The sequence below is a fragment of the Petaurus breviceps genome, unplaced genomic scaffold (assembly GCF_028583685.1).
Source record: "Petaurus breviceps papuanus isolate PSGF00001 unplaced genomic scaffold, PetGlider_PUasm1.0 227, whole genome shotgun sequence".
In the NCBI taxonomy this organism is placed as follows: Eukaryota; Metazoa; Chordata; class Mammalia; order Diprotodontia; family Petauridae; genus Petaurus; species Petaurus breviceps.
The window spans coordinates 14922055-14948651 of NW_027185896.1; the positions used below are offsets into that span (position 1 = coordinate 14922055).

Sequence of the window (26597 nt, forward strand, 5' to 3'; positions counted from 1 at the left end):
TTTTAGAAAAATGTTTTGTAAATTTTAAAGCCTAAAGAAATAGGATCATTGATTTCATGTAAGTTTTTTATACTTAATTTCCTAATTATCTATAAGCCTCAGTCTCCTCATTTGTAAAATAGGCCCAATCCTACCTTGCTTCTCTCCCAGAGGTGTTTTTTCAGATCAGATCAGATAATGGATGGGAAAACACTTGAAAACTGTAAAGTATTTTGCAATATAAGGTTGCTTATTATTATTTTTATTTGTATAGTGGCATTGGACTTCCATGGATCCTCCATAACAAGCTAGAAACAAGTAGGATGTAATTGACCAGAGATATGTCCAGGGCTATTTTCCAAGAGGTCCCCCTGTGTATTCCTGGTCCTCCACCCTGGTCCAGTGTAGCCCACTCATACATAGTGAACCTCACTCAGAAATGCCATGGGAATCAGCTGATTTGTCTGGAGACAAAATGGATTATCGAAGTACAGACAGCAAGTAAACAAGGTTTAAGAACCAGCGATGCCCATTTGCCAGGCAGCATGAGACAGGGGAGAGGGAAGAAATGTAGCAGGGGATAAATTCACCCTGCCCCAGTTTGACAGCAAATTTTTTCCACCAGATCACTTCTTAAGTAGGTCAGTCATAAAGACAAAGCTCCAACTGCTCCTGATTACATTCTGTTTGGGGTAATAGCACCCTTCCTTGCAATTCATCAATCGGCTCCAGAGGACTGACCACAAAGGTTCTGGGTTTCCCCTGCCTGACACCTTTTGAGATCCTTCCATATGGGAAAAACTATACTTTCCACCATTCCCCTTGCCAATAAGGGGCAACAGAGATAAATGAAAAGTCCTGCTCAAAACATTAAAATCATAAAGGAATAGAGAGGGTGTTTAAATCAACTTGTTTGTACCTTTCATATACTTTTATATGCATAGGTTGTTTCTCCCATTAGAATGTGAACCTTTTGAGGACAGAGACCATTTCCCTTTTCCCTTTTTCTTTGTATTCTCAGTGCTTTGGACAGTAAAAAGTATGTGGTAAGAATCTGATAAATGCTTGTTGGCTGATTCTACCTGTAGTTATAAGTCCTGGGTTCAAATACTGACTCTGCTGTATGATCTTGGTAAAAATCTCTTTCCATGGGGAGGCTAGGTGGTGCAGTGAATAGAGCACAGGCCCTGGAGTCAGGAGGACCTGAGTTCAAATCCGGCCTCAGACACTTAACACAAAACTAGCCGCGTGATCTTGGGCAAGTCACTTAACCCCAATTGCCCTACCTTCCCTCCTCCAAAATGCAAAAAAACAAACAAACAAAAATCTCTTTCTATCCCTGAGCCTCAACTTGAACTAGAAGATCCACAAGGTCTTTCTGGCTCTAAAATCCAATTATCTAACAAATATGCATACAACATTATCCAATAAATACAGTATTTATTGGATAGAATTGGATTCCTATGCAAAGACCCTGTGGGTTTTAGGGGACATCAAGGACAATAAAGTGGGTTTTTCTCAGGGAATAATAGGGATAGGGAAGCTAGCCTGTGCATGTGGGGGAGGGGGGTTAGTCTAGCTCCACATCCAGAAAAGATGGAACTGGATAGAGAATGGAGGGAGGAGGGTAACCGGTACAATCTATACTCCTATAGATTCATATGTTTGGGGTGAGAAGGGAAGAGGGCAACACATGTAGACAGTTGGTAATAAATAAATGCATATCTCTATATTGATCAATCAGTCAATCTAGCTTATTAAAGATTTGTAGCTGCAAGGCATTATCATTGTCAAGAATCGTTGCTCTTTCTTCACTCATGCCCAGAAAATTCCAAAGTATTTCCCAGCTTAGGAAAATCTGAGAAACATTGGCCTAACAATAAGTTCCCGTTTCCAGAGCACGGTACTATGTACACTGTGCTTGCCTCATGAGAGCCTTGCATAGCAGTAATGGGAGAAATAATAACAATTACAACTCCCATTCCTGTAGCATTTTAAGGTTCACAAAGCTCTCTCCTCAAAGTATTTTGTCCCCATTTTAAAGAGGAGGAAATTGAGGCTCAGAAAAGGTGTGTGAGTTAAAGTAAGCTACCTAATATCATTGGGTAGGATATTTAAGCAGCAGCAGTTGCATCTGATTCTTTGTGACCCTATTTGGGGTTTTCTTGGCAAAGACACTGAAGTGGTTTGCCATGTCCTTCTCCAGCTCATTTTATAGATGAGGAGATGGACACAAACAGGATTAAGTGACTTATCCAGGGTCACACAGTGAGCTAAGTGTCTGAGACAGGATTTGAACTCAGGTCTTCCTGACTCCGGGACCTGGGATCTATCCACTGCACCACCCAGCTGTCCCATAGGCATCTTATGTTTGTCCATCATGTCCAAAACTGAACTCATTTTCTTTCCTCCAAACTGGCCCTGCTTTTTAGTTTCCCTATTATATTCAAGTGCATCACCATTGTTCTAGTCACCCAAGCTCAGAACTTAGATGCCATCCTGGACCCCTTACTCTCTTTCACCTCCCCTACTCCCATATCCAATCAGCTGCCAAGTCCTGTGGGCTCCATCTTCCCAACAGCTCTCACATATGCCTCCTTTTCTCTTCTGGCTGCCACTGCCTTGGTGCAGATCTTCATCACTTTACACCTCAGCTATTTCAATAGCTTTTTGGTTGGTCTCTCTTTGCTTGGTTGGTTTTTGTAGACTCCACTAAGCTTCTAAGATGATCTTCCTAAATCAAAAATCTGATCATTTCACTCTTTGTTCAGTAAACTCTAGTGGTTCCCTATTACCTCCAAGATCAAATATAAATCTGTTTGTCTTCTAAAGTCCTTCATAACGTGGTGCCTTCCTAGTTTCCTCACCTTCATGTACTCTACAGTTCAGTGATGCTAGCCTCCTTCTTGTTCCTGGTACAAGACACTCCCTCTCCTTACTCCAGGCACATTCACAGGCTGTCCCCCATGCCTGGAATTCTCTCCCTTCTCATCTCTGCCTCCTGGCTTCCTTCCATTCTCCTACTTTCTACAAGAAGTCTTTCCTCATCCCCCTGGATGCTCGTGCCTTCCCTTTTGGATTACCTCCATGGTTGTCCGGTGTCTCTCTTGCTTGTATAGAGTTGTTTGCATGCTGTCTTCCACATGTGAGTTCCTTGAGGGTGGGGGATGTTTTCACTTTTCTTGTATCCCCAGTGCTTAGCAGAGGGCTTGCCACATTGCAAGTGAGATAATATTATTGTCACCCCATTTTACATATGAGATAATTCAGTTCTATTCAATAAGTATGTATTAAGTTCCTGTAAATGCAAAGTAATTTGAGGAGGTGGAAAATATTGGTTGGTGGGGGATCACAGAGAAAGTGGCATCTGGACTGAGTTTAGAAGCATGATAGGGATTGTTAGAGACAGAGGTAAGGAGAATATATGCATGGGAGAAGGTCTGTATAAATGTATAAATTCACAGATACAGAAAATAGAGCATAGAGAAGAAGCAGGGGTATACTTGTAAATGTTTTTAGAAAAACACAATTCACTCTTCAGTTTAATTCGCATTAGTAGCATCTTCTCCATCACTCTCTTAAGTCCAGACAGTCAACAAAACAATAAATCAAGTCTTTGTTGATATTTAGACATTTTAGATTCTCTGTGACCCCATGTTGAGATTTTCTTAGAGTAGTTTTCCATTTCCTCTTCTAGCTCATTTTAAAGATGAAGAATGGAGGCAGACAAGTTAAGTGACTTGCCCAGGGTGGCACAGCTAGTAAGTGTCTGAGGTTGGATTTGAACTTATGAAGATGAGTCTTCCTGATTCCTAGCCCTGTGCTCCATTCACTGCACCACCTAGCTGCCCCTTATTTGTAGCATTTGCTAACTTCTGAAGTGTTAACTCTGAAAATTTAGCAATTGTGAGCTGGTTCAAGCTGACTCCAACATGACGCTGAGTACAAAAACCAGTGGCATAATATGAAGTGAAATTGGAAAGGCAAGCGAGAGTCTCATTGTAGAGAACCTTAGGGAGCTGGTACTTTATCCTAGAGGCATAGGAAGGCAATGTGGTTTTCTGAGCAGTGAAGTGATAGGGTCAGACCTATGCCTTAGGAAGAATTTTTTGATGCTTCTGTGGAGGGTAGATTGGAGAGAGGAGAGCCTGGAAGCAGGGGAAGAAGTTAGAAAGTTACTACAAGAGACCAGGTGAGAAATTCTGATGGTTGGAATTGGGGTGGTTATGGTGTGAGAACAAAGAAGAGGGAAGATGTAAGAAATCTTAAGGAGGCAAAATTGACAATGCTTGGCAAATATTTGCCTCTGGCATAAACAAGAATAAAGAGTTAAGAATAGGTCCTATATTCCGACCTCGGATATTTAAGCATTCCTGGTTCATTGAACAAAAATAGGGGAATTTTGAGGAGTCAAAGGTTGATTTTAATGATTGACGCCTCAATAGAGATAGCCGATTGGTAGTAGACAATGCTGGACCACAGTTCAGAAAGAGATTAGGATTTGATGTATAAATTTGCATCTAGGTGGAGATGACAATTGAAGTCAGGGGGGCAGCTGAGATCACTCTGGAAGAGAGAGTAGAGAAAGATGAGAATATGGCCCAGGATTGAGTGCTGGGGGAAATGCACACTAGGGGACACTATAGGTGAGTCTCAGAGAAGTTATGTGATTTGCCAGTTTTCACACCATTAGTAAATATTAGAGCCAGGATATAAAGCTGAGTCTATCCTTATTCTATGTTCAGCATGCTTCCCATTGCACTACAGGGATATCCCCACTCACCAGAGCCAGGCTACTTCAGAAAAGTCAGCTAGAAGGTCTAGAAACAACTAGTGGCAGAATAATCCCAAAACACAAACTAATGGGAAAAGAATTCCCTATTTGACAAGAACTTAGGGGAAAAGTAGAAAGAAATTTGGTAAAAAAAATAGTTTCAAATCAATATCTCACACTACATACATTAAAATAAGTCCCACATAGATACGTGAGCTAAATATAAAAGATTACATCATTTTTAAAAAATAGGAAAATGGAAGTAATTACCTTGTGTGGTTACGTCCAAGAGGAAAATTCTTAACCAAACAAGTGATAGAAACAATCATAAAATACAAAAGGGACAATTTCAATTACATGAAAGTAAAAAGAGCTTGAAGGAACAAATTTAATTCAAATAAGAAAGAAAACTGTCCACTAGGAAGAGTATCAGATCCCTGATAAAGATCTGATATTATATATGATATATGATGTATGTTATGTATATATGCTTATGCAATACACAAGCACACAGAGGCATTATAAATAAGAATAAAAAATCACTCCTTAGCAGATAAGGGATGAAAAGATATGAACAGGCTGTCTTCAAAAGAAGAAATGCAGAAAATCAATAGTCACTTGAAGAAATGTTCCCCATCACTAAGAATAAGAGAAATAAAATTAAAACACATATGAAGTTTCATCTCATATACATCAGAGTGGCAAAAATGACAAAAGACAAGAATGATAAATGTTGGAAGGACTATGGGAAGCCATGTGCATAGATGCACTTTTAATGGAGCTGCAAATTGCTCCAACAGCTCTAAAAAGATTTGGGATGATAATAACATAAGTAATCAAATTGTATATATTGGAAGAAAAGGAAAGCAAAAAAGGGAAGGGGAAGAGAAAAGGAAGAGAAGGGGGAGGCAGGGAAGGGGAGGAAAGAAAAAAGAGAAAGGAAGGAAGGAAGGAAGGAAGGAAGGAAGGAAGGAAGAAAAAAAGAGTCAGATGAAGGATCCAGCAACTGTCCCTTGACTTTGCCAGTAGACACATGGGTGACTATGGAGATTGGTGCTATCTCCACTCTGTGGGTTAGGGAGACCTCTGACCTAACAGGAAGAGCTGCAGAAAACATCAAAGCACCCTCTATACAGAACCCACTACTCCTGGGGACCTCAGGGCCCCCTCTCTACAGAACTCCTTAGTCCTGGGATCTACTCTCTGTATCCTTGACTGTCTTCTCTTCTCCCTCTATACTATTTCCCATCAGCTCCCATAGATTTAACTATCATCTCTTTGCTGATGATTCTCAAATCTGCCTTTCCTGCCTCAACCTCTCTGCCAACCTCTAATCTCGCATCTCCAATCGCCTTCCAGACATCTTGAACTAGTTGTCCAGTAGACATCTGAAAGTCAACATGCCCCAAACAGAACTCATTATGGCCCCCCGTGGTCCCCCAGCCTCCTACTTTCTCTCTTACTGTGGAGGGCAACACCATCCTCCCAGTCCCTCAGGTTCCCATCCTAGAAATTATCCTGGAACCCCCCACTATATCTCACCCTCCACATTCAAGCTATCTCCAAGGCCTGTTGATTTCACCTTTGCAATATCTATTGAATTCATCCCCTTTCTCTCCTCTGGTGTAAGCCCTCATCATCTTGCACCTGGACTATTGAAATAGCTTGCTGCTGCTGGGGCTGCCTGCCTCAAGTCTCTCCCACTCCAGTCCACCCTCCATTCTGCCACTAAAGTGATTTCCCTAAAGCAAAGCTCTGTTCATGTCCCTGCCACCACTCAACAAACTCCAGTAACTCCCTATTGCCTCCAAGACCAACTAGAAAATCCTCTGCTTGACATTCAAAACCCTTCATAACCCAGACCCCTCCCACCTTTCCAGTCTTCTGTCACCTTACTCCTCAATACATACTCTTCGACCTAGTGACATTGACCTCCTTGCTGACCCACAAACAAGACACCCCATCTCTCAGCTCTAGGCATCTTCTCTGACTGTCCCCCAAAAAGCCTCCCTCATCCCCTCGACCTCCCTAGTCATTTTCCTTCAAGTCTCAACCAAAATTCCATACTCTATGGTAAGCCTTTCCCAACCCCTTTTAATTCTAGTGACTTCTTCATGTTAATTATTAGTTTGTTTTTTTTCTGCCCCTACTACATAAGATTGTGAGTTCTTTGAGGACAAAAACTGTCTTTTGCCACCTTTTGTATGCCCAAGGCTTAGCATAGTGCCTAGAACATAGTAAGTACTGAATAAACCATTATTGACTGACTGACTGACCTCAGGGTGCCCTCTCTGAGAGCTCTCTTGTCCTGGAGACCTCACGGTATAGAAGCCCCCGGGGACCTCAGGGACCCTCACTATAGAGAACTCCCTAGTGCTGGGGACCTCAGAGCTCCCCATGCCACGTTGGATTAATGCCCCTGTACATCCCTGAGTAAAATCTGAGCAACCTGATGCTGGGTGTGTTGTTGCAACAGCTATCTTTGAGATAAAGGGTGGCTTGGGTGGCCACTGACATCCCTTCTAAACCTGAGGCTCCCTGAAATCGCATGATCCCATTCCTTAGGTCTCTGACAAGTATGCATCATACTCATACCCCCAATAGCTAGCTTCCTGCTCCCCCAGCTTCTCCCTAGCCCTGAACTCACCCTTCCGAAAGTGTCTGGGAGAAGTGATAAGGAAGTTGGGGCTGCTGGGGCTGAGGACGGAGTCCTGCACCACAACAGTTTAAAACCAGAGCTAAGCAAGAATATTTATAGTGCCATATCTTTCCCCTAAACCCCTGCTTCCAGGCTATCATCTATCCAGCCACCTCAGACCAGATGACACCCCCAAAGTTTTAAACTTTCAGATGAGGAACTTCATCTCTGGGAACCAGCTGTCCTAACAAGTGGTTGCCTCACATCTGTCCCCTCCCACCCTTTTTGGAAACATGATCGAGGGGCATGCTCAGTTTGCCTAACGTGGAGTCTGCTGTGTCCTCTACACTGGTGGGGGGCAACCTCCTTTGATGACCTTTAAAACTGTCAAGACTGAGCTGTTGGCTTTCTTTGGGCTACACTCTTTCTCCCACCCTCTTTTTTATCTGCTTCACTCAGGATGGACGCCCTGAACTGAACCAATGATGGGAAGGAAAATCCTTCCCCTGTTTACCTCTAGTGTTTGCCTCCATTCTGTGTTGTTAGCCCTTCTCAATTTTGGGTGCTGGAGGGCACCCCCACAGAGCCGTGATGACCTTGGAGTCAGGATTACAGGTAGAACAACCAATCACAGCTGTGAGAAGTCAGGATGTGTGGGACCCAGATTAGGGTTTCGACTTGGAGCTGGTGCTGTGTTCTGTTGGAACTGAGTTAGGCTATGAACCTAATCATCTTCCCCTCCCCAGAAACTGAGGTGGTAAAAAGGGGAGGAGGATTATACTTCTCCCATGTTTGTTTATGTGTAATTATATCTTCTGAAGTAAATATTCCTTTGTAAAAGGACCAGGGTTACACACAGAAGGTGCTTAATAAATGCTTGGGGTAGCAGGAGAGAAAAGATAGAAACTCATTTACTCCCCCTGGGGTGTCCCTGCTCTGGAGAGATGAGAAAAAATTTGGTCTAATGGGGGAAGGTAGGCCACCCTTAGAAAGAGACATGATAGGGACAGAAATACATAAATCATTTAATTCTCCTAGTGAATTTGGTTCCCCTAGTGTATAGGCATGTTGGTAGCAACCAAGCAAGAGAAGTCATCAATATTTCAGGAACTCAAGAATCTATATGATTCAACTGGGCAGATACATCTTTCAAAGAGAATTGACCTGTTATGGGGAGGGGGCAGGGGAGAAAGAGGCGGGAATTATTCCTTCAACAAGCAGATTGCAACTCCTAGATACTTTGGGCTTCATGAATTACTGTAGCCAAAAAATTCATACTCAATGGCTGACTTTCTGGTGGTGGCCCCTTCTCCACTCCAGCTAGGTAGCTCCTGGAAAGCAGATGAATGGTATGTTGCTGGACCCATGGCAGCACCCATTAAAGTGTTTATTCTCTAAAAGTGCTTGCAAGAGCCCAGAGTCACCTCCACACCATAGAAAGAAATCAGGCTGAATCTCATCAACAAATCCATCCATCACACACTGTGAGATATTTGGCAGGGAAGACAAAGTGTGGCATCTTGAGTATGGGTTCCCCCCCGCCCCCTCCTCTGCTGAGGAGGAAGAAGAACAAGATTTCTGGGATACTTTTAAGATTTGCAAAGTTCTTTACATATATTATGTCATTTGATCTTCACAATAACCTGGGGGCAATGGCTAGCTAGGTGACACAATGGAAGAAGCACCAGGCCTGGAGTCAGGAAGACTCATTTTCCTGAGTTCAAATCCAGTCTCAGACACTAGTAAGGAAGCCGTGTGACCCTGGGCAAGTCACTTCATCCTGTTTGCCTCAGTTTCTTCATCTATAAAGTGACCTGGAGAAAGAGATAGCAAACCACTACAGTGTCTTTGCCAAGAAAACCCCAAATGGCGTCACCAAGAATTAGACATGACTGAAAAGCAACAACAATCACTTGATCCTCACAACAGCCTTGTAACTATTTCCCCCCCATTTCACATATGAGGAAACTCAGACAGAGGTTAAGTGACTTGCCCAGGGTCATACAGCTAGCAAGGGTCTGAAGAGAGATTTGAACTCAGGATTTCCTTCCTGACTCCAAGTCCAGCACTCTACCCACCATGTTGTCTGCAGCATGTGGTCCAATCTGGACACCAGGATTACAGAGAGATGCTGACAATTTGGCGAGCATCCAGAGAGGGCCACCCAGGTTGGTGAGGGGGACTGGAATCCAAGTCCCACATTTATATCAAAGGAACTGAAGTCACTTGGCCTGGAAAGCATAACTCAGAAGGGACATCACTACTGTCTTTGAATATTTGAAGGGCTGTCCCATAGAAAAGGGATTTGACCTTGTTCTGTTGGACTTCTGCATAGCAGGCAGAAGTTACAAGGAAGATTTCAGCTCAGTATTGGCACTTTCTAACACTGAGGTATGCCCAGCAATCAAAAGAACTGTCTTGTGTGAAGTAGTGAGCTCCCTGTGAGTAGAAGTGTTCAAGCAGAGGCTGGATGGCTATTTGTCAGAGTTTATAGAATGTGATCGTGTACCGCGTTAGGCTCAGTTTTAAGTTAAGTCCCATGAGAACCTTTGCCTTTGTCTTTGCATCTATCTCAGCACAGAACCCAGCACCTTGAACACAGCAGAGGTTCCATAAATGACTGATGAGTTTCCCCCTTTCCTTGAAGGGCAGTGCAGAGGAAGGGTCCAGGGGCTGAACGCTGCATATGCTGTCAAATACACTCTCTGTGTCAGCTGGTTTTGGTTAACTCTTTCTTTATCACAAAAGAAGGCTCCCTAGATGGGTCGGGGCTGGGGGCTGGAGTGTGGGGAGCTACACAATCCAGACTGCTTGTGATGTTAGAACACAAGGCATCAATAAAACTCTAATATTTTTTTCAAAAAATGGCTGCTGAATTTAATCGAATTGAGGTTGAATTAAATGAGTTCTAAGATTTTGTCTAGCTCCAGATTCCTCCTCGGTACTGTAAAATATAGACTTTGACAGCATGTTTTGTTTTGGGTTGTTTTTTTTTATGTTTTTCCCATGTTGCGGTGTAGACACACCCCTTGGATGTCCATGGAAACAAGACCGTCTGCCCTGAGGACAAATTCAGAGCTCCACGCTTTCTGCTTTACAACACTTTAATTAGATCATCAGAGTCTCAATGAACTGTCTGCTTCCAGCACCCTAGCCCTGGTCCTTTCAATGCCCATCACCCCATCCCAGGATTCCTAGTTCTCCAAGGAGATTCAGACCTTGGCTTTTTTTCCCTTCCCTTCCAAAAACCAGAACCCAGTTGCCCATCATTACCTTCTCGTGTCTTATTTGTTCTAGGACCCTGCATTCATCTATCTCCCTCCCCACCACCATCTCCCATCCAGGGAGGCAGAGGGGAAGGTTAGCATGAAGACAGGGCAGATGAAGTGAAAGAGGAAGGGAGGTCTTACTGAAGCTGTAAGAGTTGAGAAGGGATTTGAAGGAAGAGGGAAGGTTTCTAAAAATGCTAGGAAGGGAGGAAAGGCAGGTGGGGTAGTCAGTGGATTCTCAGGACAAGAAGGAACAGCAGTGGAGTTAGGAGAGTCATCCAGGAAACGATGATGGTTGTTGATCTGGAGATGATCATGGCTTTCATGGTATCTGAGATCCACGTTGAGAAGTAAGGTACTCGAGCAAAAACACCAGGGAAAAAAGGCGAAGTACAACCTTTGCCCCAGGTCACCACCCCAATCTGCATCCAAGTGTCATTGAATCTACAGACAAGGGGTCCTCCAGAATCGCCCTAGGAAGAGGGAGGGAAGAATTCATTAATAATGAGATGGTGTGGTGGGAACGAATGAAACTTGCCACTTGTCATGGGGTCATAAGATCATTGATGGAATTGTTAGAAGGGATTGTAGGGAGACCATTGGGTTTAACCTCTTCATTTTACAGATGAGAAAACTAAGGCAGACAAAAGTTAAGTGACTTTTCCAGGGTCACACAGCTAGATTTGATCTCCTGTCTTCCTGACTCTACATCTAGTGCCTCAAAAATTCAACTGAGTTCAACAATTACAACTAATAATCTACCACATGTTTAATAAAGACCTTATAGGGAATTGATTCTAGAAGAAACACTTAGTAGGACTGGAAGGGAAATGATACAGTCATGGAATTTAGAGTCAGGAGGGACCTTAGACATCAGTCCAATCCCTTCATTTGGCAAATGGGAAAACCGAGTCCCAGGTTAAATATCTTGCTCTACATCCCACAAACAGTAAGAATCAGGATTTGAACCCAAGACCTTTGACTCCAACTCCAGTGTCCTTTGCATTCTGCCTGGAATTCCCACTTGTGAACAATTTTTCCCTCCCAATCTCTACCCATACCCTGCAGGCACCTTCTATATATCCTTGGCCATGATTTTTAAATGGTTCCCTTTTTCCTGTCATTCAAGGCCCTTCATATTCTAATGCCATCTTTCTTTTCCAGCCTCATCTTTTCTTTGCCTCTACATCCTCGATACTCTAACCAAACTGTCTTACCTTTTTGTTTCTCCCATTATCTCCCCCATCATTTCCTCCTCTCTCCTGTCTCCAAACCTATCCTTTAAACCTCAACTCAAACATATCTCCTCCAAATAACTTTCCTTAACCCCCCCTTTTTATGATAGTTTTAGATCTGCTAAAGACCTCTCTGATGTTACCACTCAGTGGTATCCTAGCTCTGATACTCCCAATTCCCATCACACCATCCCAGGATTCCTAGTTCTCTATGGAGATCCAGAACTTGGCTTTTCCCTTCCCTTCTAGAAATTAGAACCCTGTTCCCCATCATCACCTTCTCATCCCTTATCTGTCCTAGGACCCAACATTCATCTATCTCCCTCCCTACCACCAGCTCCCACCCAGGGGGGCCATCATTGTGTCTCCTAGTTACCTGTGTTCACATATCATCCCTCTGCTAGACTTTGATCTCCTTCTTTGCAGGAACAAATGTATTTGCAGGAAAAATGTATTTATCAAAATTTCGTATTTCTCCTTCCCCCCCACCTCTATTTCCAGCAGAGTATACTCTATACTTTAGGCACTTAATAAATTATCATACATTTATTTATAGTTGGAATGAACCTTAGAGGTCATCAGATCCAACCATATTGGACTAACCTACATTTTCCTTCTGTTTTCTTCCATCTCTGAGGTTTGGTTCATGTGGTCTTCCCTGACTGGAGCAGATTTTCCCTCTACAGTGGAAACTGAAGTCTAGAGAGCTGTGTTCGCCCAGAATAAAAAATACTAGACCCAAGTCTTTCTGACTCCAAATGTAGCAGTGTGTTCACTGTGTGTTTTGAATCCCAATGATTCTCATGAATCAAAACTTACCCACCCCCCACACCAGGACTGCTCTGAATCTCTTCCTTCCTTCTGAATTCTCACACCTATCTGTCCAAATATCTCTACCTGCCCACCTTTCTCTTAAGCAGCTAGCCCAGACTGAGCCTCCTGCTGAACCCAGTCCTTGCTCCCCTGAGCCAACTCAGTCCAGCAGCACTTACCTGACATGGGCCCCTCATATTGACCAGGTCAGTGGCACATATCATGTCGTTCTGGATGAGGAATATGCTTCCATAAAGGATTTGACACCAAAACTGATCAAGAAGTGGTACCTGAACCTCTTGAAGCTTGTTTACTATTGCACCTGGGAGGGTCAGAATCAGAGAGCTTTAGGGCTGGAAGAGACCTCTGGGAGCCTCTACCCTGAGCCCATTGTTTCATAGATGAGCACCCCGAGAGCCCTGGAGGGGAAAGTGACTCAGCCATGGTCGCCTAGCTAGTCAGAGGCAAGACTAGAACGAGACCCTCTCCGTTCTCTACTCTCCACTTTGGTTGCAGAACATACTTCTGGCCAGGGGTTAACAATCCATCCTCCCCCCCCTTTTTTTTTTCAAGAGATGAATGACCAAAGAGAGAGAGAGACAGGTAATAAAGAGGCCGTGGGGTCTGCTAGATAGAAGAGTCAAGAAAACTTGGGTTGAAATACCACCTTAGACCCCTTGTGAGCTGGGTGAACATGGCTGTCACTGAACAGTTTCTTCATTGGTAAACTGGGGAAGATAATGCCTGCAGTAGCTATCATGTAGGGCTGTTGTAAGGCCAAAATAACTTAAATGTATGTAAAGTGCTTCACAAGCCTTAAAGGTCTATACAAAATGCATATTATTATTATTGATTATCATGAGCAACAAACTGTGAAGACTGAATTAAAAGGTAGAATTTCAAGGGCCTCTAACTGGCTTTGACCCATATATCACATCAGAGTAGGAACTATCAGGGAGTATCTTTGGAAACATGGTATCCTGCTTCATGTGTTAGGCTCCTTTTTTAGAGTGGAAGCTTCCTGGGGGTAGGGACAGTCTAGGTTGCTTGGTTTTATATGCCCATTGCTTACCACAGAGCTGGGCATAGACTAGAGGAGTTTTAGGAGGACAGGGATTGTCTTCACTAAGCTTTCTGTTTCCTACAGAGTCCAGCCCAGGTCCCAGAACAGAGTGGATACTTCAAATAAATTCTTATGGCATCTCCCTCCCTTTAAATTCATCTGGCATGTACAGCCATGCATGATCTCCCTAGGGGATCCCCATGGATGCATCTGTGGTATACTCCCCAACCCCCACTGACTCTGCTGCCTACTGGCCCAAGTCTGTCGTACTGATCCAGACGCTCAGAGATCAGCACAGCCTGACTCCAGCCTTCTTCTCCAGTTTTTTCTCATAGACTCTTTGCGTTTTGACCACACTGGACTGACCTCCATTTTCATCTGTTGGTTTTTTCTTTTCCTTCTTTATGACTTGGTTCATGTGGTCCTCCATGACTGAAGTGGACTTCCCTTCATCCCCCATTTCTATCAATTGAATTCCCTTCCTTCAAGACCTAGCTCAGATGCCCCTTCCTCTATGAAACTCTCCCTGAATTCTCCTTCCTCTAGTTCAGGGTGTGGGGAACCTGCAGCCTTGAGGCCACATGTGGCCTTCTAGATTCTCAAGTGTGGCCTTTGACTGGATTCATTCAAAAGGTTGCCCTTAAGGGTCTAGAAGGCCACAGTCAGTGAAAAGGTTGCCCTTAAGGGTCTAGAAGGCCACAATCATTGAAAGGCTGCACTGAAGGACCTAGAAGGCCATGTGAGGCCTCAAGGCTGCAGGTTCCCCACCCCTGCTCTAGTTCATTCATTCATCTTTTTTCCCCCTAAGCCCTGTGCCCATATTATTTCCTCACTCTCTCACCTATCATATTTCTTTGCCTTTTCTCCTAGTAAGCCTACAGAAGTAAGGTATGATAGGAAGGAAGATCCTTGGCTCTGAAGACAGAGGACCTGGGCTCACATGACATCCCTGATGCTTTCTACCTATGCCTGACTTCTGCTCATTTTTCCATCCCATTTCAGTACTTAGCACAGTACTTGGCACACAGCAGGCAATTAATAATTGCTTGTTGACCTTTACAACTTCACCTCTCTGCCCTAGTCATACTACTTTCCTAGCATTCTCCAACAGTTCTTTCTCCCTCCTCCCTCCTATAAGGAGCCTTCCTTGACAGTCTTCTATGGTCAATGGTCATTCTTGTACTAGAGAAATTATTCACCAAGTCTGGACTCAGGTCTGGACTTTCAACTCACCTTTGTAGAATCATAGAATGTCAGAGACAGAAAGGATCTTAGAACAAGGGTTTACAACTTGGGGCTCACTTTAATGTTTTAAAAATTTTGATAACTACTTCAATGTAATTATTTTCTTTTGTTAACTTTTTAAAAAATTGATAACTGTACTTTAGTGTAACTGGTTTCCTTTGGAATCTTGAGTAAGCATTTGAAAATATCATGCAAGGCAGGGAACCATGACCCCAGACCACCAAAGGGGCCAAAGACCTCTCTTGTCTTAAAGCACACAACATGGGACTGGGGACAGAAACACCTGTTTTGTAGGTTGCAAAGGGACCTGTACAGGCTGAACCTAATCATCTTCAGGTCTTCCAACTCTGGGATTTTGTGCTTCTAGGAGCATTGGACGTCAGAGCTGAAAGTGACCTCCGAGGTTGTCAGGTCCACCTGTCTCCAGCCTTACAGTGGTATCTCCTGAACATAGCCAATGTGAACCTTAAGCTCTAGGTTCTCATTTTCCTCTGCCTTTGGTGGGTCTCCCCATCTGCAATGCACACCCCTCTCTTTTCTACCTTTCCAAAACCTAACCTGCCTTTAAGATTCAGCAACACTTCTACATCTCCCATAGAACCTTTGTTAACTATTTAATTCATCCTAGTTCAACAAATGTTGATTAAGCAGGAATTATTTATAAGGTCCTATGCTGGCATACAGTAATACATAAGACACATTTCCCACCCTCAAGAAGCTTACCACATAATAGGGAGTCTGGGGAATAAGACTTATACCCTAATAAGAGTGACAGCAGGCCGAAAGAGGGACAACTTGGTGGAGTAATGGATAGAGCTCTGGACTCTTCATCTAAAAGTAAGGAAGACCTGAGTTCAGATCCTGCCTCACACCCTTACTGTGTGTGAGCCTGGGCAAATCTAAATCTCTACTTGCCTCATTTTCCTCATCTATTAAGATCATAATAGCACCTACCTAGCAGGGCTTTGCATGGATCAAATGAGATAATTTTTATAAAGAGTTTTGCAAATGTTAAGAGTACAAGATAAATGCTAACTGGTATAGGGAAAGGGAAGAGAAGGAAAGAGGGAGGGAAGGAAGGAGGGAAGAAAGAGGGAGGGAGGGAAGGAAGGAAAGAAGGAAGAGACAAGAAGGAGGGAGGAAGGGAAGGAAGGAAAGAAGGAAGAGACAAGAAAGAGGGAGGGAAGGAAGGAAAGAAGGAAGGATAATTACCTGGCAATTGAGAGAATAGTCACCTGAATCTTGATCTGGTGATAAATTTGTATTGAATGAACCCAAAGGAGTGATTGTGGTAGAGAGGGAGTTGAGAAGTGACAGTGAGGAGTAAGAATTCCAAGTCCTCTACCCCAATCAGTGAGTCAGGGGGTGGGAGGCCAAGCGCAGTCAGTCCTGGGGAGGACAGCCAGAGTCAACAGAAGGGAACTAGGTCTCAGTGACAGCCAGAAAATGGAGGGAGTGAGAAAGGAAAAAGTTTTTAGATGGAAGCAAGTTTATGATGTCCGTTATGTTATATTAATTAATGAATGAATCATGTTAAGGAATGTTAATAATGGGGCAGGCATTCCAAAATGTGTGAGGGTGTGACTAAGATCTGGAGTAGAAAACTGAAGGGGTTGAACTTAAGGGAAAGAAGGGAAAAAGGAAACAAACATTTATGTCCCTACTATGCGCCAGCTACTGTGCTGACTTACAAACACTTGCCTCCCTACTATGCGCCAGTTACTGTGCTGACTTACAAACATTTGCCTCCCTACTATGCGCCAGTTACTGTGCTGACTTACAAACATTATCTCATTCAATCCTCACAACTACCCTGGGAAGAAGATGCTGTTTTGATCCCCTTTTCATAGCAGAGGAAATGGAGAGGGAGAGGCAGTGGAGCTACGGGGATAGAGTCTGTACAATGATAAGCGGGGCTTTCAAATGAGATTAGAGAAGAGTATAAGAAGGCGGCAGGAATAAATGTGTCCAGGAGGAGTATCAGTGTCTGGAGAGAAACCCAGTGAGGGAGGCACTTGGGAGCTGCAGGATATTTTGGAGTGAGGAAGTTGATATGGTCAGGCCTGGGCTTTAGGATGATTATTTTGAGTTTTGTGGATAGTCTTTGGAGAGGGGAAGCAATGAAGACCAGGAGTTATGTACAATAGGGAATGACAGTAGTCTAAGCCAGTGGTAAGAAGGGCTTGAAGTGGGGTGACACAACAGTAATAATGGGGGGAAAGGGATGAGGGAAAGACATGTTTCTGAGGCAGAAACAATGAGCCTCGGCTCCTGATTGGGTGATTAGGGAGAGGGAAATGTTCTCCCCAACAGCCTGCTAGGATAGGTAGTGCAGGATGTAACCCTCCCTCCAGGGACCACCATCCTCATCCTCCAGTCATGGTCCTCTGCCAGGACACCCCATATTTTGGCACAACTGGGGTCCTAGTGCCATGATACCCCTTTCTTTCCTAGGGCTCACCTCCCACCACAAACTCCCTAGGGGTGAAGGGGCTAGCCTTCAGATTCTCTAGGGAATAGGCATTACGCACTTCTAAGATCTCTGCATGGTTGGGGGACCTGCCCCATACCCTCTAACTCCTTCCACTCCCCCAAACCCCACAACTGTTTGGGCCAAAGTAAAATACTTCAATTCCTGGCCCTGGGGGTGTAGGGGTGGGGGGGACCAGGGCTTGATGCATCCAATCCCCCTCAGTGCCTTCTACTTTCCCCAACCTCCCCCCCCCAAAAAAAAATAGCTCCAACCTTTAGGTCTACACACCTGACAGTCTCATCTTTCCCCACCCGGTAACCCAACATGTGTTCGTCTTTTGTAGATTGATGGTGGACTCGGGGAGGCAGATAGGGAGGACAACAGACGTGAGTCTCAAAGAGGTCTTCAGCTGCACCAAGGCGATGTCATTCCCATTGGGGTGAGTTAACTTGTATCTGGGGTGAATGATCACCTGAATGATCTCTCGCTTCTGACCTTGTCCATTGTTCATATGGAGGTCTGTGAAGCCTGCATATACCTCAAAGAGGTCCAGTGAATTCAGGGCCCTAGGAATCAGGAAAGGAAAAGGCACATCAAAACCACACATACCCAAGTCTGGGGAGTTGCTCAATAAAATCCCACCTCCTCCAGGGAGCCTTGTCTGAACACTCCCGGCCCACCACAAACTCTCTTTACCCTGCCCTCTTACGGCACTAAGACATGGGAGTCACATCTTATTTTATATATATATAATTATATTTCAATATCATATATTATATTATACCATATCACATCATATTATAATAATATATTAGTATAATGACAACCAAACCCAGCCCATCCTAAGCTCTCTCTTTGCAGGGCAGCACGGCTTGATGGAGAGAGTGCCTATACCACTGGACTTGGGGGGTTGGGACAACCCAGGTTCAAATCCTGTTTCTGAAACTCACTAGCTGTGTGACCACAGGCAATCTCTCTGCGCCTCAGTTTTCCTATCTGGGCTAGCTAACCTCCATATAGTCTGTTCGAATTCAAATCTGTGACTCTGCAATCCTTCTCTGAACTCCAGTAGCACTCACTCAAATGCTTATTAGTGACCTTCTAGAAAGGGCATAGGACTTGGAGGCAGAAAACTTGGGTTCAAACCCTCCTTCTTCTAGGAGAAGAAGGCTGTCATGCTTAGGTCAGTTTGTTTTTCTTCCCCTCAGTGTCCTTGCCTGTGGAATGCTGTTTGTGCACCTTCAAGAGATATGTATGTAGCAATGAACTCTTAAAGGGGCATTTAAGGAGAAAATGCATTCTGGATGCACAAGGACCCATTGGGAACATAAGCCAGTCTTCCTTTCAAGATATCATGCCATCCTAAATCCAGCTCACACATCTCTAAGGTTTCCAGAATGGCCAGCCATCATTCTTATCATTCACAATGCAATTTGTAGGGGCTAATTTCCAGTCACATGTGATTCCTCTGCTGAAAATCCACTGAGTGCATTCAAGGACCTTAAATAAAAAATTGGAGTTAATATTCAGCTGGGCTTATCCTAACTATAGCTCTCAAGATGACCAGAAGTAACACAGCAAGGGACGGAAAGATCCTTCCCTATTCTGGGGTCCTGGTATTCTCACTCACATGGTGCCTAGCTTTGTGGGGACTTGACCTAGCTGTCTTTGCTTCTCCTTTAGTAAGTCTGATGTTTCAATAGCAGCAAAAGTTGGCTGGCAATGAGAGCAGCATCAACCAGAGGTTGCATGAAATGAATCAAACATGATGGCTGCAGCAGCAGTATCTGGATTGGGCTTTCAATAAGAAATATAAACAGCAGAAAGGCCACCAGCCCTGGAAAAATCAAACTAGAACTATCAGATCCAGACAATGCCCAATATGGGGAGGGAACTCAAAGTGGACAGAAACTGTTTTGTGTCCTAACAGCACTAGAATATGGCCTTCCAGCTGACTATGCCAATGGAAATAAGGAAGCCACTGAATTCTGTCCTGGTCATTCTGTAAGGTGAACCATGAGCTTCTTGTGTTTATCATAACTTTCTTTGAAGAGAAATAAATTGTCAGTCCTGTACCTAATCCATATTTGTTCATTGAGTGCCTCTTTACTACACATACACACACGTGCGCACACACACACACACACACACACATTTCTGGGAGAACCTTAGCCTAGAGCCAAAAGCAGATTTCTCCTTGGAGTAGCTGGGAGTGAGTGGTAGGTGGTAAGAGCCAGTGAGTATGAGAACTGAAGACCATTTTTCTCTTATGGAGGGCTCAGGCATGAACCCAGTACACCAGAGTCACAGAATTTATGAACTGGGAAATACTTTAGCAGCAATCTAGTCAACCCATATCCAAGGGGGGAGAAATCCCCCCTAGCACATACCTAACAATCACCTGGCCTCTGCTTGAAGACTCATTACCTTCTAAGACAGCATCTTGTATAGCTCTAATTATTAGGACGTTGGTTTATTTGGTTGTTTTTCCTCTAATAACAAACCTAAGTTTGCCTCTGAAATTTCCACCCAGGTCATTGTCACCAAGTCACAAAGGAGGAAACCAAGCCTCAGTTAGGCTGGGTGAACAAATGACCAAGGTAATGTAGCTGGAAATTGTTGGAACTGATATCTGAAACCCTGGTCTCCTGACTGCAGATTCAACTTTTTCCCCACCATGCAATAATACCTCACACACTTCCTTGTAGCTTGTTACACTTACCTGTGTGTGGGTGTTATCTCCCCAGACAAATTTTAAATTCTGAAGTGACAGGAGCCATGATGAGATATTTCTTTATAGTCCCTCAGAATTTTTGGTTTAGCAGTTCATCCATGGTAGAGGCCCAATGACTAGCCATGGGCTATCTGATTGATAATGAGAGCCCCTCACAAATACATATATATATATATATATGTATATCATATGATATATTATAGAATATATTTGTTATAGGATACATTATTATAGTATATTATTGATATATTATTATATGATATATAATACATAGTCATATGTATAATATATAATAATACTTTTAATGTATAACAAATAAATGCAATGTGTATAGTTTATTATATGATATATACTAATATATCATATACTATGATACATACACATAATATACAGATCATATAATCATATATATCATATACTATAATACATATATAATGGATCATGTACTAATATATCATATATGATTTATAACAATACCTTTAATGTGTATTTTTAATGTATAATAATTTTATATATACATACACACACACACACATATATATATACACACCCACACACGTATTTATAAAGTGCTTTCTACTTTTCAAAGCTCCTTCTGAAACACTATCCCACTGGTCCCACAGAATATTGACAAGGGGCAGGGAAAATCCCTCGCTTATGACATTGGGGTGTGACTCTAATGTCCCTGGGCCTGTTTCCCTTTTTGTAAAATGTGAGGTCTGGGGTCTGCTAGGTGCTGCGATGAATAGCACACTGGCCCAGAGTCAGAGGACCTAAGTTCAAATCCAGCCTCAGACACTTAACACTTACTAGCTGTGTGTCCTTGGGCAAGTCACTTAACCCCAATTGCCCTGCCTTCCCCCCTCCAAAAAGCCAAAAAAAAATTTAAAAAAAATGTGAGGGCTGGATTAGCAGATCTCGAAGGTACTTACCAGTTCTAAAGTTTAACAGGTATTATTATCATTTTATGCATGAAGAAATGGAGGTGATGATAAGTAACATTTCTTCAGGACATTAAGTTTGCTAAGAAATTTAGATGCATGAACTCATTTGATGTTCATAAAATAAATGGGTTATCTGATTTATAATTAGAACCCCTCACAAATATATATGTACATCATATGATATATTATTGATATATATTATATAATATATAATCATATGTATAATATATAACAATACTTTGAATGTATAACAAATAAATACAATGTGTATAGAGTTTATTATGATATATACTAATATATATTATATATAATATTATAATATAGTATTATACTAATATATACTAACTTATAATTGGGTAGTAGAAGTACTATTTCTTATCCCCATTTTACAGAAGTTAGGAAAGGGGGAGGAGTTTGCCCCTGGCCATGTAGCTAGTGAGTTCCAAAGGTGTGATTTCTTCCTGACTTACTCATTACTGTGGAGGATGCCACCAGGCTTGACCCTTATTCTCTCTCACTCACCATATCCAATCTGTTACTAAGGCCTGTTGATTTTGCCTTTGTAACAGTATTCATATGTTCCACCTTCTTTCCCCTGAGAATATATCTGTCACTTGCTATGACCTTGGGAAAGTCATCTAATCTCTTGGGGCCTGAGTTTCTTCATCTGTAAAATAACTCTTCTGAGGTCCTTTCTACCTACATGTTCTACATTATGGCCCCGTAAAGTATGCATAAACCCTCATCACCATCTACTTGGATTGTTTAATCTGCCTCTCATCAAGTCTTCCTGCCCCTCTCTCTTCCCCATCCAACCTATCATTCACACACTGCTGCTGAAGTAATCTTTCTTATACACAGATCTTGTCATTCTACTATTAGGCTTCTTGAAAATTTTCAATGGCTCCCTATTGCATCCTAAAGAAAAGTCAAATTCCTTTGGCTGGCATTCAAGACCCACTGCCTTCTAGCACTTCACTCTTCATCTCCAAGGCAGGATAATTTTGGTTTTGTCATTAGGAAGCAGTGCCTGCAGGCACTTGTTCAATGAATAAATGAATTGTACGCACCAACCAAACTGTTCTGTTCTCTCCACTGAACATACTTGGTACTCTCTTGCCTCCTTGGCTTTTTCTAGGCTGTGCCCTATGCCTGAAATGCTCTCCATACACCTTTTTGCCTGCTGAATCCTTCTCATTCTTTAAAGCCAACTCAAACATTACCTCCTCCACTAAGACTTCCCCAATCCTCTCTGTTGGTAATGAAGTTCCTCTGTCAGGATTCACACAGCACATTTTTCCCCTTCTCTAAAGCATTTTTTCATGTTAATAATGTATTCCAGTTATCTCTATTTGTGGCTAATTTCCCTACTCAAGAGTCCTTTAAGGACAGAGGCCATGTCTTAACTAGACTTTGTTTCTCCCCCAGAAATGAGTAGGTAATTGAATGAGCTAGCTCATGGTTTAATAGAAGATTTGAGATGGGTTGATATTGGGGGAAAGGGCTGTGCCCTCCCCAGCTTTCACCAGGTCCTTCTCTGGAGGCAGCCACCCTGCAGATGACCACACTCACCCGTCCAGACCCACTCTGGTGGATACCATATTGTTGACCTCCTGCCTTCTAGGTCCCCATCCATCTCCAACCCCAGACTTTTCTGTCTCCATCTGACCTGAAAACGATGAGTACTCACTGGTCAAAGCAGTGGGCAGCTGTGAGCACCCAATACTTGCTCAGGATGGAGCCACCACAGATGTGGAAACCCCTGAAGAAAAGGCTGACTTGCCACGGCCATTTCCCTTCCAGGGCATTGTGACCCCCAAGGACCTTCCCTTTCTGAAAGGGTCGCCCGCACTCTAAAAGGAGAGAGACACCAGGTAAGAGCCATGAATAGAGAGAGCAAAGAAAATAAACAGGAGTAGGGGGCAGGCAGTGAAAGAGGCAGAGACAGAGATGAGAGAGACTAGAGGCAGCCAATGAGACGCCAGGAAAGGAAGAGGAAAAGAGAAACACTTGGAAATCAACCCAAATATTTGCTAAGCGCCCTACGTGCTGGGCACTGTGTAAAGTGCTTGAAATGCAAAAAGAGTCAAAAGACGGTGTCTGCCCTCCAAGAGTTTGTAATCTGATGGGGGAGATAACCTGCAAACAAATATAACCAAAGTGTATTGTGTACAGGATAAAGAGAAAAGAATTAACAGAGGGAAGGCTCTGGAGTCGACTGATGAATTAACAGTTAATAAGCATCCATCAAATAACCACTGAATTCTAGACACAAGCTCCTCTCTGGATTGTAAACTCCTTGAGGGCAGGAACCGCCTCTTTTTGCAAGTCTAGTGTTTAGCACAGTGCCTGACACTTAAATCAATGCTTCTTGGATTGAATTGGGGATACAAAGACAAAAATGAAGTTGTCTCTGCCCTCAAGGAGCTTATATTCTTTTGTGAGAGATGAGATACATATAACCAAGCATATCCAAGCTGTGTCCCCAAAAAAGTGGGGTTTCACTTCTTTGCAGGGGACAATAAGTGCCCCTGGTGGGACCTCAGGAAAAGCTTCAAGTAGAAGGTAATGCCTGAGCAGAGTTTTGAAAAAAAGAAGGGATGCCAAGAGGCAATGAGGAAGACGGATTGTAGTCCTGGTGTGGAGAATCAGCCAGGACAAAGGCAAAGAGAGAGTAGAAGAAACAGGCGTCAACGAGAAAGGGAGAAGAGAGAGGAGGAAACAGGAAAGAAAGGAGGGGGAGACAGAGAGAGACAAAGAGAGAGACAGCGACAGACAGAGAGACACAGACAGACAGAGAGAAAAGAGGAGGAAGAGAAAGAGAGGGAGGGAGGGAGAGGGACAGAGAGAGGGATAGAGAGGAGGAAGAGAGAGAGAAGGGGGAAGGGAGAAAGGGAGAGAAAGAGTGGGAGAGAAAGGCAGAAAAGGGAGAAGGCTAGGGAGCGGACGTCTTTGGGAACAGACGCTGAGAGGAGAGGATGAAGCAGAGACAAGGAGAGGAATGGGAAAGGGGAAGAGCAGGGGAGCGGGGAGCGGGCGCAGACCGGGGGGCGCTGGACCCGGTGCCGGCCTGGACCCGCCCCCCCCCTCCGCCCCCCGGGGCCCCCGGGGGGGGGGGGGGGCCCTCCCTGGTCAGGGCAGGTTTCAGCTCTCCTACCTGCTTTCACGCTCTGGCAGTAACAACCTGGGGAAACAAGAGAGACGAGAGCTGTGACAGCAGAGGGGACGAGGGGCACGTGGCTGGGGAGCGGGACCAGGACCTCGAGACCCAAGGGAGGGGGAGGGAAAGGGGAGGTAACAGGAGGGGGGAGGGGTGGGGGAGGGGAGGGCGGGGAAGGGCAGGGCAGGGGAGGGCGGGGGGATCAGCAGAAGCCTCACCCGGCAGCAACAGCAGCCACAGGAGGGGCGGCAGGACTCCTGGGGGAGCCCTCCGGAGTGAAGAGCAGAGCCCCATGCCTGGGTGCTGAGCACTCCTGCTGTACCACCAGGTTCTGGCTGGGGGTGCCCGGTCGCAGGAGGGCGCCCCCTAGGTCTGGCTCTGAGCACGAGCCTGCTCTCCCTGGGGCGGGCTCTTTCCTGTTCATCACACTCCTGGGAGACACCCCCCACCCCCCCCCCCCCGCTGCCCCGCCCCTCCCCCCCCTCCCCTCCCCCCCACACACACACACTTCATTTCACCGCCCCCACCTCCCCCTCAAGCCCTGGAACTCTACCAGCCTCCCGGATGTTCTCTGTCCCACCTCCCCACCCCCCCTCCTCCCAGGCCTTAAAACTTCCTTTAGGACCTGGGGGTGGGGGCAGGGAGAGAACACAACACATAGCCTGGACTTTAGGGAGGCCCAGGCTTCAGAGAAACTCCCCCTCTACATACAAGGACAGAATAGATGTTTCTTCTATAGCGAGCCCTCTGCCGTCGACCCCTCCCTTACCTAGAGCTAGTCCTGTTCTCAAAGAGGACCCTGACATCAGGAAGGTGATGTCATGACTTAGGAGTGAATTGGATTGAAGGGAGGCAGGGCTGTGCAAAGTCACCAGCCTCACTTTCCCCTCCTGAGCCATCAGGGTCCAGTGGCAGACATTCATCAGGACGTTGGAGATGGTTCTCAGAGCTGGTGGAGCTTTGTGGACACTAAGCTTCCAGATTCGATTTCAAGGAGTCCCATTGGGCAGAAATAGCTGCCCCAAGTGAGGCACAACGTGGCATCACAGTCCCAGTGTGCAAATTGGCAATAGATTCACTTTCCAATCTTGTAACAGCTTCAACAGGTTGTTTTGTTGAGCAGAGGACATAGGAGGTTTCAGATGAATTCTGACATCTCATAATCAACTAAATCCAATGGTCCTGACTCCAAAGGAGAGAGCCTTTGATTGTCCAGTCTGGTTCTCTCCAGATCCCAGACACAACCTGGTCAGACTTGTGGCCACCATCCAGGAATGAGTGTGATAAAGATCCTATTCAATCTGTCCCTCGAGGGCCTCCCACAGAGCAGCCATACAGTCTGAGCCCATACAGCCATACAGCCCAGGCCACTAGCATGATATGCCAGGATCCCTATCCCTCAGGGCATCTCCTCTTATGATATTAATGGTCACTGACATTCAATGACTTGAGCCTTTCTCATACTGAGTGAACCCAACAAAACAGGAATTGGGTGGTCATGAATGAGGCCCTATCAAAATGAGAGGTGGGGAAAGGGTGTGAAGGATGGGACTGCAGGCCCCCATCACTTTGGGAAGAACATTAATGCCTAAGAGACCCAGGTGAACTCCAGGATTTGGGAATGCATCATTTCCATTTAATGATGATCACTTTTTGTTAGAGAGGCCATCCTGTATCACTCAACTCATAATAGGAAACGGGAAAAAACGTGCATCTTCTATTCAGAAGCAGCTAGGGCCCAAAAACAATCAATCAACTGCTTTGTAATAATGAGTGGTCACTTCAGGGAACTTGCAGTTTCAAAAGCTTAGTGGTCATTTGCTATAGCCAGCCCTAGAAACGACTCAGCCTGGTCTTTATGGACAAAGACCATGGGCTCCATGGGTCATAATAGTTCAAGGGTGACTTCAGGATGACTGGCTTTAGGTTTTCCATGGCTTTAACCTTTTCTGGGCATTGTTTGAAAGAGATAGACTTGTAGGTGACTAGGTAAATAGTGTCCATGAGGAAACCCAGATGAGGATTGTGGGTTCTCCAAAGTCCAAGGAGTCCAATAATAGGTTATTCTGAACTATTTCCTCCACCAACCTATGTTGCCCAAGACTTGACCAAGTGGACTAGACCTTGGATTTTCTTACACTGATTCTCATCCCTTAAGCCACATTTGATCTAAGGCCACTGCCACCATGTTCTCATCTGGTCCAGTCATTATGTCATCATTGTAATGGTGGACCTCAATATCTTAAGAATGGAAGCCTTTTATCAGGTCT

The 26597-nt window shown here is 44.3% G+C and overlaps 1 protein-coding gene across 1 annotated transcript; it reads right to left on the bottom strand.

The window, feature by feature from the left end:
- Positions 1-10477: 10477 nt before the first annotated feature.
- Positions 10478-24719, bottom strand: LOC138166960 (serine protease 38-like). Its single transcript, XM_069095425.1, has 6 exons — positions 24546-24719; positions 24325-24351; positions 22858-23020; positions 17778-18055; positions 12888-13030; positions 10478-11133 (listed from the first exon to the last, which is right to left on the bottom strand). The coding sequence occupies exons 1-6, from the start codon at positions 24619-24621 to the stop codon at positions 10888-10890; spliced, it is 933 nt and encodes a 310-aa protein (XP_068951526.1). The 5' UTR covers positions 24622-24719; the 3' UTR covers positions 10478-10887.
- Between the last annotated feature and the right edge of the window lie 1878 nt (positions 24720-26597).